This window comes from Primulina eburnea, chromosome 15, assembly GCF_022965805.1.
Source record: "Primulina eburnea isolate SZY01 chromosome 15, ASM2296580v1, whole genome shotgun sequence".
Classification (NCBI taxonomy): Eukaryota; Viridiplantae; Streptophyta; class Magnoliopsida; order Lamiales; family Gesneriaceae; genus Primulina; species Primulina eburnea.
In genome coordinates, this window is record NC_133115.1 from 31,612,312 (window position 1) to 31,631,713 (window position 19,402).

At 33.9% G+C, this 19,402-nt stretch overlaps 2 protein-coding genes and 1 pseudogene across 2 annotated transcripts; 1 reads left to right on the forward strand and 2 right to left on the reverse strand.

Annotated features, from left to right (window-relative positions):
• Window positions 1–3,581: 3,581 nt before the first annotated feature.
• LOC140814083 (transcription factor TCP9-like) lies at window positions 3,582–4,851 on the reverse strand. Its single transcript, XM_073172948.1, has one exon. It carries the CDS (start codon window positions 4,797–4,799, stop codon window positions 3,780–3,782), a length of 1,020 nt encoding a protein of 339 aa, XP_073029049.1. The 5' UTR covers window positions 4,800–4,851; the 3' UTR covers window positions 3,582–3,779.
• Window positions 4,852–7,996: 3,145 nt separating this feature from the next.
• LOC140814545 (cytochrome P450 704C1-like) lies at window positions 7,997–12,556 on the reverse strand (annotated as a pseudogene).
• Window positions 12,557–16,452: 3,896 nt separating this feature from the next.
• Window positions 16,453–18,453, forward strand: LOC140814186 (fasciclin-like arabinogalactan protein 10). The gene is made up of 2 exons (XM_073173086.1): window positions 16,453–17,583; window positions 17,971–18,453. Exons 1-2 carry the CDS (start codon window positions 16,704–16,706, stop codon window positions 18,357–18,359), a joined length of 1,269 nt encoding a protein of 422 aa, XP_073029187.1. The 5' UTR covers window positions 16,453–16,703; the 3' UTR covers window positions 18,360–18,453.
• The last annotated feature ends 949 nt before the right edge of the window (window positions 18,454–19,402 follow it).

The window sequence follows — 19,402 nt, forward strand, 5'->3', positions numbered from 1 at the left end:
ATACCAAAATTTCGATACGACTGTTCTGACACCAAAAAAAAAAAAAAATCGATATACTGAAATTTCGATGCGTTATAGGTATAATATCATATTATTTAGAATAGCCCGCCATACTAGAATGAAGCAAGACTCATAACTTACTGTTTCCACCCACGCCATTTCTACCATATACAGAGATGGATTTTCCTGGCAAAAGGAAATGCTTGCATTAACATCTATATTTAGAAAACCAAGGGAAAAACAGGCTAGCAAATGGTCATGCATAGTACCTTGAACAAAACTACCATTTATTTGGTTATTTCATAAGGCACACATTATCGTAGTGAGTTGAGTGATTCGACCGGGCTATACAGGCAACCAACAAAAGTGACTAAAACCTGCTTCAACTCCTCTGCCTTCGAAAAAAGCATCAAATCACGTCTGTAATACATTGAGAGCTCTCGTAATGTCATGACCAGTCTGCATTTAATCTCATATATTATGTAAGCCTCGCAAAAAATAATTGAGTATAATAGTAAAGTTGAAATAGAAGTATGAATTTGCCATATTTGTACAGGTCAATGATTGAAACTGGAGAGAGTGGTCAATTTTAAAATTACAAAGGACTCTCCCTCTGAGCATAGCATTTTGCTTCCGATTTTCAAGAGGTGACACTAGTGGAAGATACTCAACCTATGATAATAATTTCAAAAAATGATGAAACTGCATTAGAATGACACGCAGCTAGCATTGCAGGATCAGTCAAATCTAAAAGCTCTCTCTTGTGACTTTTAGCAGATATGTCACCCCAATCAAATATTAGTTTCTTCTCCACTTTGTTATCGGACAAGTAGTTCCAGAGATGTTCAGGGCAAATTAGAAACATAAACACTTGGAATACAAAACTGAGAAAAACGGGAAAAAAAAAAAGAAAAAGAACTTTCTGATTGTTTTACAGAGAAGCGGAAGCAGACAACTAAAAGCTGCAATTTTTTGTTTTCCACTCATGCATTTTGTATGCCTTTCTGAGAAGTAAGCCGAATTTTGTTTCAGAGAGTCTCAACACTGGAAATTTGCGACGAAACTCAGCGTGTAAGTGAACAAAAAACCCATAATAGCCCCCCTTATATATAGCATATCTCGGATTGTACAAGAAATTTGAATAAATGGACAGGTACAGAGGGACACTCTTCAAGCATACATCCGTGAAATTATGGAACTGCGTAAACATTCTGAACATTAATTTGGCAATAGTAATATTTCCCCTGAACACAAATGAAACATCTTGTTCAAGTATGGATCGTGAGAAACAAGACACATCCAGAGAACGATAGTGCAAAAGGAAAAGGAATAGTAATACCAGGACTGATCAAAGTGTACATGGGGATAACGAACTGCGACTGGTTGCTGTTCCATTGGTTGTTGTTCCCTCTGGATGAGAGCTCTTCCATTGGTTGTTGTTCCCTCTGGATGTGCTGATCATGTATTGAACTTCTATAGCATGGAATTTGTGTATATTGGTTTCTTTTCCTTTAGTCCTTTGAAACTCAAATAGTAAGGTCCACTAAATTGCAGGAAAAAAATTAGAAAGGGGTTGGTTTTAAAACAGAAAAGTAAGACTTCGAAAGTGGATTTATGAGGAGGTCATTCCTCAAATTTCTGCCGGGTACATGTTGCAAAACCACAAATTGATACATGCTCCAACAAACTCTTTTGATTAAGATCAAATCAAACATTTCAGCTGTTACCAAGATAACTGATTGGGCTGTGAGGTAAATGAGCATTTAAGTTCGTGCCCCTGTCATTGGTAGTTTGCTGTGTAGCCCACTTTTAATATGGTTCAAATGTGGACCACTCTCCACTCAGTAATGGGCCAATAGTCCATACCATTGCGGGCCACATTCTACACAACAAATAAGGCCCACATATTAATTTTTATGCCAGAGGTGGCGCTTCCTTGGGTTGAAGACAAAATTAAGGTTGTATGTTTGAAATATCCATCACTTTCAGCAACGATTCTTTGAGAATTCTACAATATATGTTAGTATAGAAAAATAAATAAATATCAAGGAGGATAATAATTATATAAGATAATATGTATCTTGTGAGAGGGTCTCACAGATCTATTTCCGTTATACATGTCAATCCGATCCATATTTAAAATTAAACGTAAAACTTTTAACATAACATGTAATATTTTTCATGAATTGAATCTGGTTGAATATTCATCTCATAAAATTAACTCATAAAACAGTATCACAACAATTTGTGGCCCCAGAGTTTACACATATAATGTTGCAAGCATAACCTTAGTTGTGTAACCAGTTTATGATAAGAAATGGCCGTGTGTTAATATTTTAATAAAATAGCATCAAAAGGACAAATACACCCCTGAACTATGAGAAGCGGGCCACGCCATTTAAGCCCACAAACTTCGTGTGTAGGGGTCCATTTGTCAGTGGATAACATATAGGCCCGGATGCGGGCCCACCTCGACGGTGCCATGGCACATCTCCCCTCACCGCAATATTTTCTATTTTTAGATTTTATACACCAATTATTATTTTATTAGAAAAGGGACTCGTGATATAAATTTTGTAAAAAATAAAAATAATTATTGATCTTGTTGTCGTTTCTGGGAAATGGGTAAAACATTTACTTGAATTTTGGAAAAACAATTTTTAAATATAAAAAATGATTATGAATAAAGGAGAAAGTTGGAAACATCATATTTTTGTATGTAACTTTTCATTGTCTGTTATATTTTCTTGAATTTTTTCTTTTCTTATAAATTGAATTTTTTAAGTATTTGTTAAATAAAAAAAGGTTATATTTAAAGAAATAGTATTTCGACAAATCCAAACATCAATTTTAAAAATGTTTTTTTTAACACCTTTCTGAAGTGTGGGTCCTGCTCAATGTTTAAACAGGTAAACAATATGTCTGTGGGCCCCACGGAAACTTAATTCGATTAACACGTGCGAATTGCTCCTTTTATCAAAAAACAAAACTTGTTTGAGACGATCTCATGGATCGTATTTTATAAGATAGATCTTATATTTGAGTCATTAATAAAAAATATTTTTTTTGTGCTAAGAGTATTACTTTTTATTATGAATATCGGTAGAGTTGACCCGTCTCACAGATAAAAATTCGTAGGCAAAAACTTGTGTGAGACGGTCTCACGGATCTTATTTGTGAGACGGATCTCTTATTTGGGTCACCCATGAAAAAGTATCACTTTTTATGCTAAGAGTTTTACTTTTTATTGTGAATATGGGTAGGGTTGACCCATCTCACAGATTATGATCCGTGAGACGGTCTCACATGAGACTCACTCAAATTCGTAATACGTCTCACATGAGACATAGTCTACCAAGAAAAGAACCTTCTTTCTTCGGATCACAATTCCTAAAAATTACTACGGCACTCCAAACATATCAATCATTTTACGATTGAATTATGACTAATAATCATCTGTTATTATTTCAATATACACATACATTTTGATTCGAGCGAGAGTTTTTATGTTAAGAGGGAAGGTGATTGAATCTGTATAAGATCAGTTTTCTAGATGGCCAAATTCATGGACAAACTATATGTATAGAAAATTTGAAAGGTTGCTAAAATATTGGCTTTCAAAAACGAAGAATATGAAATTAATCAGATTTGCTTAACTTCATAGATCAAATATGCTATAGATCAGAGGAAGTGGGTAAGATTATAAATTTCATAGATCAGAGGACAAAGAAAGCGATTTTTGCTACCAACTTTTCATGTTCGGCCCAAGAAATCGGTCCTCAGCGCTCTGCCGAACGAGTGGGAACAAAAGTGAACTCCTTTTTCTCTCGAATTTCCCAAGAAAAATCCCTCAGCATATGTGTCCTGATCGATCCAGAACCATGACTCGAACTCGGCAAACTCTGTTTCTCCACCGGGGCTCCCATTCTACTGCTGCTGCTAATTGGAGCGTTGGGATCCTGAAGATAATTAACACCTTTGGCAGTAACGACAATTGGTTGTGTGGCGGCGATGGACGCGAAAACAGGCCTGGCAGAGGCCGAAATATTCACAAGATTGAGTGCAGCAGAGGGCTGAAATGCCACAACTTGTGGGCTTTGATTTGGTGGAAGTACGAAGAAAGTTGGAGATGAATTCGCGTTGTTTGTGATGACTGTTGGTATAGCCCACATGGTGGGGATTTGTACTATTGACATTAACGGAGCTGAAATCGAAGCGTTATTGCTTGAAATGATTGCAGAACTGTTAGCATTCGTAGAGGAAAAATGGTTACTAGTTGTGGTCGTGTTTACGTCGATGTTCTTTCTTTTGCGGTTCGTCATGTCTTCGGTGGAGGAGGCGGAGGCGACTGGAGCGGTGGTTGGGATTTTTAAGGTGCCGTTGACTGAAATGGCTATGGCGGGGACGGTACCAGTGCCGGTGGCATTGATGATGGCCGGCTCGGCTTGTTCTAAGAGCCAACGTATGGTTTCTCCGTCGGACTTAAGGCCAAGTTCCCGGGTTAGCTGGAAAACCCTGGCGGCACACGTGGCCGGCATTCGGATCCTCCTGCCACGGCCTTCCACTTTTGTGTGTCGGTCCTTTCTCGAAGATTTTATCGCCGAGGGTGGAGCTGGTTTCTCCTCAGGTTCCTCTTCTTTAAGAGATAAATGAATCGTGGGCGGCGGCGGGGTGCTGGAATTGGTGGATCCAATGTTGGGATTCACTTGTTCTCCTCCCAATTCTTGATTCTTTGGCGAAGCCATGATTTTGGTTTGAAGAGAAGAAAAAGGGTGCTGTGGTATTATGTGATTATCCATAGGATTTTTCAAAATGTAATTCAATGGAACACTGTTTTATTAACCTTCGATGCAGATTATTTTTTGATTTGTTTTAGAATGATAAATCTTGATTATCTGAATATTTTATCCAAATAAGGACCAATAAGAGAGTGTTACAGGCAGCTCCATCGATTTTACCCTACTCATCAATGTTGTGCATGGTCCCACACCAAATGGCTTGTGAACCGCTCACTTAGCCCACTTTCTTTAAAAAGTAGCCCCACATGGTTTGGCTACGATGCCGACTCTGCATAGGCCATTTCACTCTAACTATGCAATTTGTTCCGAGTATACCGAAGTATTTGCAAATTCGATATCTTACACATTGATCGATATGACGTACGTACCACTCACACTTGTAGCGAGTCCACCATTAGTTGATGACTTATTACCGGTAAATAAAAGAGAGGGCATGCATGTTGGAATCTAAGATGTACACTATCTAAATCTAAGTCAAATAGTATCAAGTTTAAGATTGATAGAGGTTCGAGCTCGAACTGATCTCGATTCGAGATTTTATAACCGGACTCAAGCTTGATTTGTTTTGAAATTATCATGCTCGCAAAAAGTTCGAACTCGGTTTGTTAAAAGTCCGTTTATCGTGACAATCAAGTCGGGCTCAATCATAGTTCAATAATAGCTCGTTTATCATGTTTAACAAGTTTGACTAATTTTGAGCTCGTAAAATATACAATTGAGCTCGAGTTTGAGCTTGATTCGAGTTTGTTAAAAATTAAATATATTTATGTTCAATTCCTTCCACTGGGATTAATATTATTATTTTTATTTGTCAACTCAACAAATAAGCCAAGCTCGAGCTTACGAGCCATCTAAACAAGCCGAGCTCGAGCTCGAGAGCCAAATAAAGAACATGTTTGCAAGCTCAAAAATCGAATATCCTTATACTTGAGCTTTGTTTTATTAAATTGTCGAGATCGTGCTTGGTTTAATATGATTAACAAATTTTACTCCCCGACACCAACCCGATCATGTAGTCGGGTACCCGAAATGATCGGGTATTTTCGGGTACCCGATTGTCAGGTACCTGGAAAATTATTTTTTTTTTAAATTTGAAATATATATATATATATATATATATATATATATCACATTTCACAAAAAATCACGTCATTATATCGAATTATGGATAGTAATTATATCATATTATGACTAATAAATTAAAAAAACACATATATTTTTCACATTTTATAAAATATCATGTCATTATCATTTTATGATTAGTCATTTGTCATTATATCGGGTTATGACTAGCCACAAAAAAACAAAATAATCCTTAAATTTAGCTTATTTTTATACTGAAAACAGATTAAAAAAATAGAACTTATTATAAATAAATATTTATATGGATCAAAACGATTAACAAATGCATAACAGGATAAAAATTCATTATTGTTATTCGTACAAACCGCATCCTTTTTAGAAATTATACTTGGTAAGGTAACAAATTTGAAACAAAATAGACAAAAATTTGTGTGAGACGGTCTCACGGGTCGTATTTGTGAGACGAATCTTTTATTTGGGTCACCCATGAAAAAATATTACTTTTTATTCTAATTATTACTTTTTATTATAAATATGAGTGGTGTTGACCCATCTCACAGATTATGATCCGTGATATGGTCTCACATGAAACTCACTCAACAAAATATGGGTAAAAGAATAACACTAATTCCAACAATAGGCATGGTTCCAAAAATGCCATGAAATAAAGAAAGACTTGGATAATATCAGATGTAATGAAGCGTTTTTAACTTGAAATTTTAGCGCCCACCCACAGAATTTGATTGCTTCCTTCGCTTTGGTTCTGGTTCATGTAACTTCAGAGAAACAGAAATTTTACACTTGTTTTTCAAGACAAAAAGATTCCCTATTCCAACCCATTTAGATGGATAGACCCATAAATATATTTTTTAAAAATTTTTGGGTACCCAATACCCGAATCCGAGCCCAAAAATTATTTTCGGGTATCGGGTACCCGACGAACCCGTTTTTTTAAAACACATATCCGACCCGATCGGATCGGGTATCGATACCCGGAAATAAACGCCCACGCCTACTTAGAATATAGCTTTGGGCCAACTCTCATATTTGTGTAAAATTAATCAAAACAACTCATTTTCCCACAAATGAATGGTTAACAAAACAAAATACAAATACATTAAAATGGATTGAATACAAGGTCTCCAAGGTAGGGAGGGTGGCTCATTAAGCGAAGCCTTCAAATTGTGGTTTCATTAAGTCTGATGTGCATAAGTAATACGGACTTAGATTAAAGTTAGGCATTTCATCAGAAAATAGCTGAATACTAGCTCATTTCTTTAATACAAAGTCAACCCAAATCTGGGATTTGAGCTTCAAGTTCAATGTATTCTTCTGCTATATTTATTTTTTCATTTAAAAAATTACGGCACTTGTAATGATCTAAAGTTGGCAAATGGAACATCCAATTTTTCACGGATGGGAGAGGTGGTGAATAATTGAAGTCGAATATCTCTATAATGATATGATATTTTTCACTTTGGACATAAACTCTCGTTTGTTTTTAAAATTTATCCAAAATGTATCATAAATGATATGTTGAATAATTAATTCTTTTAAATAATGCAGGAAATATGTGTTTAAGATACAGAAAACTATGATGTCCTAATCGTCTATGCCATAACATTACTTGATCATTGACAGAAGTGGAACTAAAGCTACCTAATGCATGACAGCATGATCTTTATTTTTCCTACAAGCAGTTTCATCGAAGTAGTACAGCCCATTCATTTATCTTGCAATTCCAATCATCTCCCCGGGTTTTGGTCCTAAAAAACACAGATGGATGAAAGAAAGAGATTTGATGAAACTATTTTTTGAATGAATCAAATAAATGTAAAATACGAAGTTTTTTTTATATGAATTTTGTTTTTCTAATAATTTTTTTAAATGTGTGAAAAAATAAATTAATTAATATATTCGGGATGGATGAACTAATCAATTATTAAATTCATATTTCATGAAAAACTTTATGCTCCTGATCCGGTATCCTACATGATTGGCTCAGTTTTATTATTCCACAATCTGGAACGATTTAACCAGGTACGATATATTCTTGTTCCACAGGAAGGAAAGGTGAAAAAACAAAAAAAATTATAAATATGATTGTACCTCAATTCAAATTCAACATTTTCCATTTTTTTAGAATTTAAACCACAATTTTCATTCGCGTCGAATCGAATTTCCAACAAGGCTGTCCGACGTTGTTCTCATCAAAGAGTACTTGCCTAATATAAACTTCTATTCGATTCGTATGAGTGCATTAAACTTGATGGAATATTTCACAAGCTAGGTAGGATGCATGGATTCTTGCTCACAGTTACGTTAGTATGACTCTGTGAGAGGCATGGACATGGAGCCCTCCATCGATGTGAAGATTGATCATTGTTCTGTATTTTACTTCCTTTCTCTCATCACTTAATCTGAAGACGAAAAATTTTACCAGAACTACCGCGAAAATTTTCATCTGTCGATAGGCAAATTCCTTCCCCAAACAAACTCTTGGTCCACCCTGATTGATCACAAGTATACATTCAATTCAATTATATCAGGGATAATTATGAATGATTAGAGAAATCAGACTCAAAATAGTTGCTGTTGAATTTAAGATGTTCTGGATCCGTAATATTGCTTAGTTCAGGAACCTAGGAGAAAGTAGAATTTGATACCAATTATAAAATCAAAAAATGATGGAGAGACTAAGATTAACTTAAACCAGTGGCTCCTGGAGAGGCGTGCCAACAGGGGGCGACTCCTCCTTCAGTGATGCAGCAAAACAATATTTTGTCTCCCCCGTGTTCATTTTATGGCTCCGCGACTAAATTAAACAGACCAAAATTAAGAAGAGATTCATGTCAAACCAAACACTGATACTCCACATACCCACAGTGAATGTGAAAGAAAGTTTGACTACTCTTAGGCTGTTGAATCCAAGTGCATAGCAGCATAGGGTTAAAATAGCAAAACTCAGGATTTACGTGACAGGTCATGAGCCAACATAATGGATAGTCATTAGGAGCATGATGATGGCATATAAAACGTAATTCACCAGGAGAAGCAATATTGGGTGCACAAACAGAATATGAATAATTAACCTGGAATGCAGTGAATTTGAAGGGGCTCTCCTGTTTGAAGCAGCCGTTCTCATCAAGCCATCTTTCGGGTTTAAATTCGTTAGCATCATCACCCCATATAAATTTCATCCTTCCCATTGCATAAGGTTGATAAGCCACCATATCCCCCTTCTTCACACTATAACCATCTGGCATAGTATCATCTGAGGAGCATTGTTTTGCATCCTATTCATAAAAAAAAAATCTCAATTGTGGCTGTATATGCCTTGGATGAAAAACGAAACCTGCTACTCGGCATCTTAGCTAAAAGCTTGGAAACTAATAGATTAATTTCAATAATACTCGAGAAAGATAGGGATTTTGAGAGGAAAATTTTAACAGCTTCAGGACTTACCACCGGAACTGAAGGATATAGTCGGAGAGTTTCGGTTAACACTGCATGCAGATAATGCATCTTCTCCAGAGCTGCTTCATCCAACATATCCGTATATTCTGAAAAATTTGTCACTTTGTTTGATCCAACTGCATCAGTTATTTCTTGAGCCACTTTTTCCTGCACGGGAGGATGCTTGCAAAGCATGTAAACAAACCAAGACAGAGATGTTGCTGTCGTGTCCTTCCCAGCAATTATAAAGTTCAGTATTATATCTCGCAGGTATTTAGGATTGGTATTGGGCAGCAGTAAGAACCTCGACAAAATGTCTTCTTTTTTCAACTGCATCTGTCAAACAAATTATAATAGCTAAGAAATTGACAACATTTAACCAGGGGCAAACCTAACGAGAGGTGAGCAAGGCAGTTGCCTATGACTTTTATAGAAATGTCAAGTTTTATCCTCAAATACCCTAAAGTTGTGTTTGGATTGAAAGATTTAAATCCACACCTCAAATCCATTGTATCCAATTGGTATAAAATCCCTTATTTTAGCTAACTACCTTTTTGCTTCAATTTAAAATCCACCCCCAAACCTAGTCATTTCAAATCCACGGATTTTAAATGCTTTATTTTAAAATCTTCTAGCAAATCCAAATTCATCAATCCAAATGCAACCTAAGTTACTGCCACTCGTAAAATTCATGGGTCCGTTTCTATGTTTAACTGTAATAACTACAGATTTATTCACGAACATATGCCTCATGCGGGGACTTATTCATTTGCTCGGTCTTGCTAGAGATCAACTTATTAACGAATTTGTTGATCACTTTAAGATGTTTCTTCAATTTTGCTTCCGAACCAAGATTGAGAATTCTCTTAATCTTCCAGAGAACATCCACGTATCTCCAAAGAGTCCTTGCACTCGCATCATCGAAGGCATTGCTAAATTTGGTACCTTCTTCATTTGAACCACACATACTGTCTAAATCAACTCCAAATGCAACTCTGAAAATTGAATCTAGAGTGGACTTCATAAAAAGGTCCTGCATACATCACGATAGTCAGTGGATTTTCTTTTTAAAATTCATCAGTTTGGTTGAAAATCTTGGAGAAAACTCACTTGGATATCCATTTCTTGATTGGAATCTGCAGCATCAGACACTATCTTGGCGAGCTTTACAACATTTTTCCTGAAAACGACACTACTGAAATCTCTTAGAACCCTTGTGGAGAACTCGTGGCTCGATATTTTTCTCTGCTCTCGCCACTGCTCACCGTCAACAGCAAAAATCCCTTCACCTAATAGATCCTTTAAAATGCTACAGTTATACTCTCCCTGCAAAGATTTAAAATATAATAATAACCATGAAGTGCCTGCAATTGTTTTAATTAAAAAGGAGTATACTAATATGGAGAGAAAACAAAGGCGTTGAGAGTATATATTGGCAACTCATAAAATGAACGAATCTGGATTTGAAACTGTGCAAATCAAGGGTTTACTTTGGACCATACCAACAGTTCCAACCCAACATAGTAGTTACTCACTACATTATTCATCCGAATATAAAAAACACCTGACTTTAAACATTGCGGGGATCTAAACTCGAGTAACACAAAGTGTAAACAAGGTTACATCTACTTCAGAATCATCTATGACTTAATACTCCTTCTAAATGTTATTTTTCCTGTTATATTATAACTTTAGTTCAGAATTCTGGGCAAAGATGATTTCCATGCATCTAACGTAACTGATATGCTACTATCATCCTAATCAGCGGACAATGCGAGTGGCAAGTTCAGCAATCGCCCGAAAAACAAAAAGAAAAACAAAAACAAATTTCATGCATAATCTTTAGTCCATTTGAATCCAAAACACAGTAAGTCGGACCAGAACTAAATTCCCCTGTATTAGCTAATGCTAACTGTATGAAAACTCAATGGCCTAAACAAAAAACATTCAAGTCCTATCTGGAGCATCCGTTTTAGGGTCACAGGCCCCTACTTGTAGTTTGTTTCTGTTTATCGTTTCTACCTGCTAAAATAAATTTTTGCCTTTCACATTTTACCATTTTCACATATGTTATTTATTTGTAAATTGTTCTTCCTTTTATTATTTCAAATAATATATTGATCTATTAGTTTAACTATTTATATTCTTCAAAATTATTTTTACTTTGATGAGTCGTGAGTTTGAAACTTCTTATCAATGGTTGTTTGTATATATAATTTATTCTAATTTTTCCTTAATACATTTTTAAAGTTTTTAAATTTTTTATATAGCAACATGAACTTAAAAAGATATTAATAATGATTAAAAGTCTTATTAATTACTCTGATTTATCTTTATAATTTAAAAACGTAACACAAGTAGAAGACAATATATTAAATGCTATCATCCTAATAATTTTACAAATCAAAATTATTTTTAATTATTACTGGATCATACATATACCTGGTTTAATTTACATTAAAAAAACATCTTGAACTAGCAAAATCAAATCCAAAAAATAGAATCAAGAAACAGAAAATCAGTTCACAACCTTTACAGCTCAATTCCATTGATCCCAGCAAAAATGTAAATTAATAACAATGCTACAAAAAGAACCCATTTAAGCACCAAAAACTAGTAGAGTATAAACAATGTCCATTTTTACCGAAAATACTGCCAAATTTTTTCAAGAATTTAACTCTCCTAAGCAGAAGGATGATTCTCAGCACGGCAGCACCCACGAAATCAAATTTGAAAATTACCACAAGTAACTGTGTGTACCTTGCCATAATTTTCGAAGTTGGTTTTGAGTATATACTCGACATTCACCGGGTCGGAAGTGTAAACCTCGCTTCGGAAATCCCAATTAACCTGTAGGTCCTGTGCTTTGTGGCAAGATCAGTCATGTAATCGTGCAGTCGATTGAAGTTCATCAGCTGGTTGAGAACCGTACCCCCAATCGGATGGGACTTTTTCTTCCCCTGCTTTTCGTGCAGCTTTTTGGCGAACAATCGAATGGAGAGAATAGAAAACAAGATAGAAATCAAGGTTGCTGCCGCCATGGGAATTGGCATGAAGAGTAGCAAATCCATGCCTGCACAGTGACGATAGAAATCCAAATGGATCGCTATAATAGTGGAATACCCACCAAAGGACCGGCAGAGAATCTGATATCCCCAATTGGAGTGTACGGAATATATTTTTTCATCCGAACGAGTACGTAGATCTTTGGGTGTAGAAATAGAGACTCCTGTCTGATTCGGAATTGGCCTGTATCTGATTTAATATTTAATTAATGATTTTAAGATAAATTGATTCTAATATTTTCTTATTTTTTCAATTTTAACTTGATAATTTTTATATTTAATTTTTATTTTATTATCGACAATGTAATAAATATTCATGACTTACTCGAAATAATTCAAATTTGGAAAAATATAATTATAAGTGGCAATAACATCACCCATAGGGGTGTTCAAACTTCGGATAAAACCGAAAAAACCGAAAAAACCGAAAATTCAAACCGAAAAAACCGAACACTAAACCGAACCGAAAATCGAATTTTATAATTCGAATATAAATGTTAAAACCGAAATTAATTTGGTTCGGTTTCAGATTATAAATGCCAAAACCGAACCGACCGAAAAAACCGAAATTTAATTAAATTAATAATGTTATTTTTATTTTATATTATTTATTGAGATGATATTAGTGAATGAAGAATTATTTTGAATAATACTTAATTGATTGTTGTTTATGTAATTCATTTGTACTTTATATTTAAATATTTTACTAAAAAATCATTTAAAAACATATTATATTTTTAATATATTTATATTATTAATTTAAATAATTGTAACAAAACCGAAATAACCGAACCATTTCGGTAGAAAACCGAACCGAACCGAAGAAAAATGGTTCGGATATCGGATTATATATTTGTAAACCCGAAACCGAAAAAATCGAAATAAAAAAACCGAAAACCGAACCGAACCGACCGATGAACACCCCTAGATGGGTATGAGGACGAGAGTGAAATTAAATAATTATAAATGGTAATGCGAATGACGATATACTTCATATATATATATATATATATATAGTTATATAATTGTGTTTTTAGTATTTAAGAATTTGAAAAATAATTTATTAAATCATAATATGACATTAGTTTTCGAGTAATTTATAAGAAAATTAAGAATAATATTTTGCACTGAATATAAGAACGACTTTGATTAAAAATAAAAAAGAGAATGATTGCAATCAATACCGAAAAATTATACATTATACACAACTTAAATATATGATTATATTTTAGTAATTAGAGCGGGAAAATAGTCCAAAAATGGTTGCGTTTTCTTGTATTTTTTTTTTTTTTGGATTTGGTAACTTGGTAAGTATAATTTTTCTCTAAAATATTACTTAATTCTATCTATATACACGTAAACATTTATGAGTTTATAATATTAGTAACATAAAATTTTATTAATTTAGAGAGGTACTAAATAATCTATAATAAATTTAAGAAGAAATACCATTTTGATATTGTATATTTGTCTTTACGATTTTGGTTGATTAAGTAGTCAAATTTTAGTTTTAATTCGTTTTTTATTTTGTGTGTGTAACTTTTAGTCTTCTTTTCTATTCACGTGGTGTTGATTTTGATATCAATACGGTGCTGCTATGTACAATGATCAATGTTCTCAATAAAAAATAATAAAATTATAAAAAATTCAGAAGATAAATGACTAAAATTGAAATTTGAAAACATATAAAAGCAAAATCACAAAGAAACAAATATACCTAACAACAAAAAATGCAATTTTCCCTTAAATATAATTATATAAAAAATCATAGTGTTTTACTAATTTCTATACCTTGTTTATTTAATTAATGGAAAAAATAAATACATTGTACATGTATATTTATCAAAATAAATAGGTGGTATTTATTTTCTTTAATAATTAAATAATATTACTGATTATTCATATACACAAACAACGATATAAATATAATTTTCAAGATTTGAACTTTAAGAAAAAACAATAAAATCATAATTTACTAAATTGTATTAATTATGTTTGTATTTTTAGATAATTATTAATTTATAATATTGACAAATATGTATTTATAAAAAACAATTTGAAAAATTATTATCTTATTAACTTATTGAAATTATTATTATAACAAAATGACCCAAACCGATATTTAAAAAAATATTATTCTATAGAGATTATTAATTTATTGAGTATTAGTTTACAAAATTTGTACTATATCATAAAATATAAGAACTTACTTTTGTGGATATTTCGAGCTTTTGATTGATGACAAAAACTTGTGTGAGACGGTTTCACGGGTCATATTTGTGAGACGGATATCTTATTTGGGTCGTCAATGAAAAAATATTAATTTTTATGCTAAGAGTATTACTTTTTATTGTGAATATGAGTAGGGTTGACCCATCAAAGATTAAGATCCGTGAGACGGTCTCACATGAGACCCACTCTTAATTGATTTATACTCTCTTACTCCCATGTATTTATTTATATGTGTTTTCAAACATATTAACAAATTATTGGCCAATTCTATCCTACTTCGGGAGATTTACTCCCTGTCACTAAATAATATATATGTCTAGCATTTAAAAATAGCTACAATAATTTTATTAGCGTTTATAAATGGGTAGAACATAGAATTTCTTATAATAATAAGTAAATTTTAAAATATTGATTTTTTACAATTTATATGATTCTAACACAAAAATAAAAATAATAGAAATAAAAATCTCAAACCTCAAACATAAAAATTTTACTATCAAATAAAAATTTCACGTAATTTTTAAATATAAATATTAAGTTTTAAAATTTGAGAATAATAATAATAATAATATTATAACACATGTTATATATATAAAACGAAATTAGTTTGGTTGATTTTTGGTTAAAATAGTGTGAAATTTAATAATAATAATTAAAAAAAAGACATGTGTAAGAGAAAAAAGTAAAGGGAGTAAATCTCCGAATAGGATAGAATTGACCCAAATTATTGGACACAAGCTTTTTATAAGGATATTACCAATCCAAGCAGCAAAATAGCGTTGCAGCTGCTGAAAATAGCGCCGCTCTATTTCTTTTTTTAATTTTTTGTTTTGTTTAATTATAAATATTTATATTATTATAGAAATATTATTTATATAATAATATGATAATATTATATTAACTTAATAATTAGATATTTTTAAATAGTAGTATAATATTTATTATATTATTTTAATAATTAGATAATATTTATTATATAATTTTATTAATTAAATATAAAATCATAAAAATTAAAATATTTAATTATATAAATTTACAAAATATTTTACAATAATTTTATAATTAAACATCTAACACACAAATTTATTGAATAATATTTAAATATTCAAGTACAAAGTGAAAATAAAAATACAAATTCAAATTCAGATAATTTAATTGCAAATATAAATTTCAATAATATATTTATTGTAATATGTTATTTAATTTAATATCATGTATTAATTTTATTTTTATCAATTTAAATTATTTCTATTTCAATTCGTATAATATAGATTTCAAAAATATATTTAAAATAATTAAATTAATCATTTTTGTAATATTATCAAAATTATTAAAAAAATAATATTAAATATATTCAATATAAAATGTAATTATAATATATCACTAAATTTAAAAAAAATATATTTAATAATTTAAAAAAAATGTAAATAAATAAAATAAAAAAATATTTCGAGAATATTTTTTAGAGTAAGTTTTGAAGTAGATGTGTTGGAGATTAATATTATATTTGGTGCAGAAACTGCACTATTTTAGATTAGAGTTGCTTTAAAATAGAGTTTTGAGTTGGAGATGACCTAACCTAAAGTGTTCGAATTGATGAAGTAAGATGGACAATTCATCAATGACAAGCATGATTAAATGTTATTGTGTTAATATGAAAATTTACCTAGTGTGCACAGAAAAATACCGGTAGTGAGTTTTCCATGTAATAAAAAAGAATTGGGCAAAGAAGCTTTACAAATTTTTTATATAATGTTCTCTTTTTTAGTAAGTATTTTAATACGATATAAAAAATTGTTAGAAAATAACTCGTATATTTAATAAATGGAGATTAATTAGTAAATAAAAAATAACACTAAATATAAATGGTTAGCTTTATATGTTTTAGAATTGAGACCGAATGTAAGAAAATATGAGAGATGAGTGGCAGGGTGGGTGCGACGGCAATTGGTCTGGGAAACCCATGATTTGGGCAAATTGACTGTTACATAAATTCTTTCGCCTTCCACCGACTTTACTCGAGACACAAATCACTTCACTCCAACGCCGCTGCCTCGTAGTTCCAAATATGGCCGCATTCCGCCATTTCCTCCTCGTCCTGTCCCTCGTCGCTATCGCAGTTCTCACCGCTGCCACCAACATTACCGAAATCCTCGAGGCTTACCCTGAATACAGCGAATTCAACGATCTGTTAAGCCAAACAAAAGTGGCCGACGAAATCAACAGCCGCGAACCCGTCACCGTCTGTGTCCTGCCTAACGGCGGACTCTCTTCCTACACCGGAAAATACCCACTCAGTGTCATTAAGAGAATCCTGTCCCTGCACGTCTTACTCGACTACTTTGACGGGCCAAAGCTCCACAAAATCTCGGAAGGTTCGATACTCTCAACAACACTGTATCAAACTACCGGAAACGCCGATGGGAAACTTGGATTTGTCAACATCACTGTTTTGAGAGGTGGAAAAGTCGGGTTCGGATCCGGCATTCCTGGGTCCCCTCTGGACTCTACTTTCACTAAGTCAGTCAAACAAGTACCGTACAACGTGTCGGTGATAGAGGTCAGCCAGGCGATTGCTCCGGCCGAGATTCTGACGGCTGCTCCACCCGCGGCCGACGTTAACATCACGGCTTTACTCGTGAAAGCCGGGTGCAAAAGCTTTGCTTCGTTGATTCTTTCTACTGGGGTTTTGAAAGTCTACGAGTCAGCCGTGGACAACGGTCTGACCATTTTCGCGCCGAGCGATGAGGCGTTCAAGGCGGAGGATGCGCCAGATCTTAGTACACTCACCAATGCTGAGTTGGTCTCGATCTTGCAGTATCACGCCCTTGCGACTTACTCTCCCATCGGAACTTTGAAAGAAACCAAGGATAAGATAACTACTCTCGCAACTAACGGCGCCGGGAAATATGCTCTTGGAGTCACGACAGAGGGCGACTCAGTAAGTCTAGACACCCAGAGGGCGGATCTAGGATTTAGAAATTGGGGGGGCCACTTAATTTATTTTGCGACGGTTTTTCAAAAACCGTCGTTATATGGCGACAGTTATAAGCAACCGTCGCAAAAAATAAACCGTCGCAGATTTGGCGACAGCTTCTGTCTTAACCGTCGCTAATCCAAAAAAAAAGAAGTACAGGATTCGAAATCGGACGGATCAAACATTGTAATTGGCTTTAGCCACTGAGATACATGGACGTATCATTTATTTTGGGAGGCCATATATATATAATCTGTTTATATATTTAGTTTAAAAAAAATTAATATACATTAAAAAAAATTTTAAATTTTTTGGGGGGGCCGTGGTCTCCGTTCGCCCTACACTAAATCCGCCCCTGTAGACACCGGCGTGGACACTTCGAGAATCGCTTCCACCGTGCTCGACTCAACTCCGCTCTGCATTTTCACCATAGACAGTATTCTTCTTCCCGTGGAGCCCTTCGGTAAGCCCTCTTCTCCGGCGACGGCTCCTGCACCCGAAACTTCTCCGTCGCCTTCTCCTGCGGCTGACGCTCCAGCTCCAGAATCCGCCGCGGCTCCCACCCCAGTATTATCTCCTCCAGCTCCGCCGACTAATTCACCCAGCGAAGCTCCATCGGAAGGTCCTAACGCCGACTCTCAGAACAGCACCCCCGACAATGCCGCCAGCGTTCTGGAAGCTCCGGTGTCGATGAAAATGGTGCTGACAGTTGCATTTTCGGTTTTTGCGTGGGTTTTGTTGTCCTAAAATCGTCATTTCCCAAGTTTGCTTAAATTTAATTAATTTTTCTTTTTTATACCTTGATTGATTGGTTATAAATTATAATTAAAGCGCGAATAACATGACCATAATTAGATTTGGCAATTTATAATCCATTTATGATTTTTAAATACTTTAAATATCTGCCTCCTAATAGAGACAATGACCAACTGCAATTCAATTACCATAAATTAAATTTATTACCTCCAAATTTATATTTTATTATAAAATGTAAGTTTTATAAATTAGGAGGAGAATTTTTTATAGGACCAGATCAATTCAGTATGGGTATGAATCCAGTTCAACCCGCAACGAGTTTAAGTGGTTCGGATTGAACTGAAAATTGGATTTAATCGCTTAAAAAAAGAGAATTCCGAATTATTTTAATAAGATCCCAATATTTTGAATGAAACAATTAAATAATCATTTTCAAATAATCGCATTAGCGTAAACAAGCTTTTCATAAGTAGGGATGTCACCCAGACCCGCAATGGACCCGCCTCATCTGGACGGGTTTGGGCATAATAAATGGGTCATGGGATGGGTCTCGGGTCCATTTTTTCAGACCCGTATGGGTATGGGGCGGGTCATGGGTCCTATAATACCCGCCCCATATATGTAGATATAAATATTCTAATATTTAGTTTTATTAGTTTTCATTTTTTAGTAGCCCACCTCAAGGTCAACATTAGACATGTCTGATTCTTTTTTGGGTTGTGCTTTAGTTTATTATCCAAATAGGCAGACCAATTATAAATAAAACCCTACTGTCCCTGCTCCATCATAACTATACGCTAATATTAGTGGTTCAAGCCTCAAGGTATCTCTCAAAGAAGATTAATGTTTTCATTTTAAAAAATTCGGGTCTCACGGGTCTCATGGGTCTAACCCGCCCCATTTCGTATTCGGGGTGGGACGGGTCCAAAAAATATTTAACTGGGGTGGGGTGGGTAATGGGTCGAAATTTTCTTCATGGAGTGGGTCTTGGGTTTAGCCATATCCACCCTATACCCGCCCAATTGACATCCCTA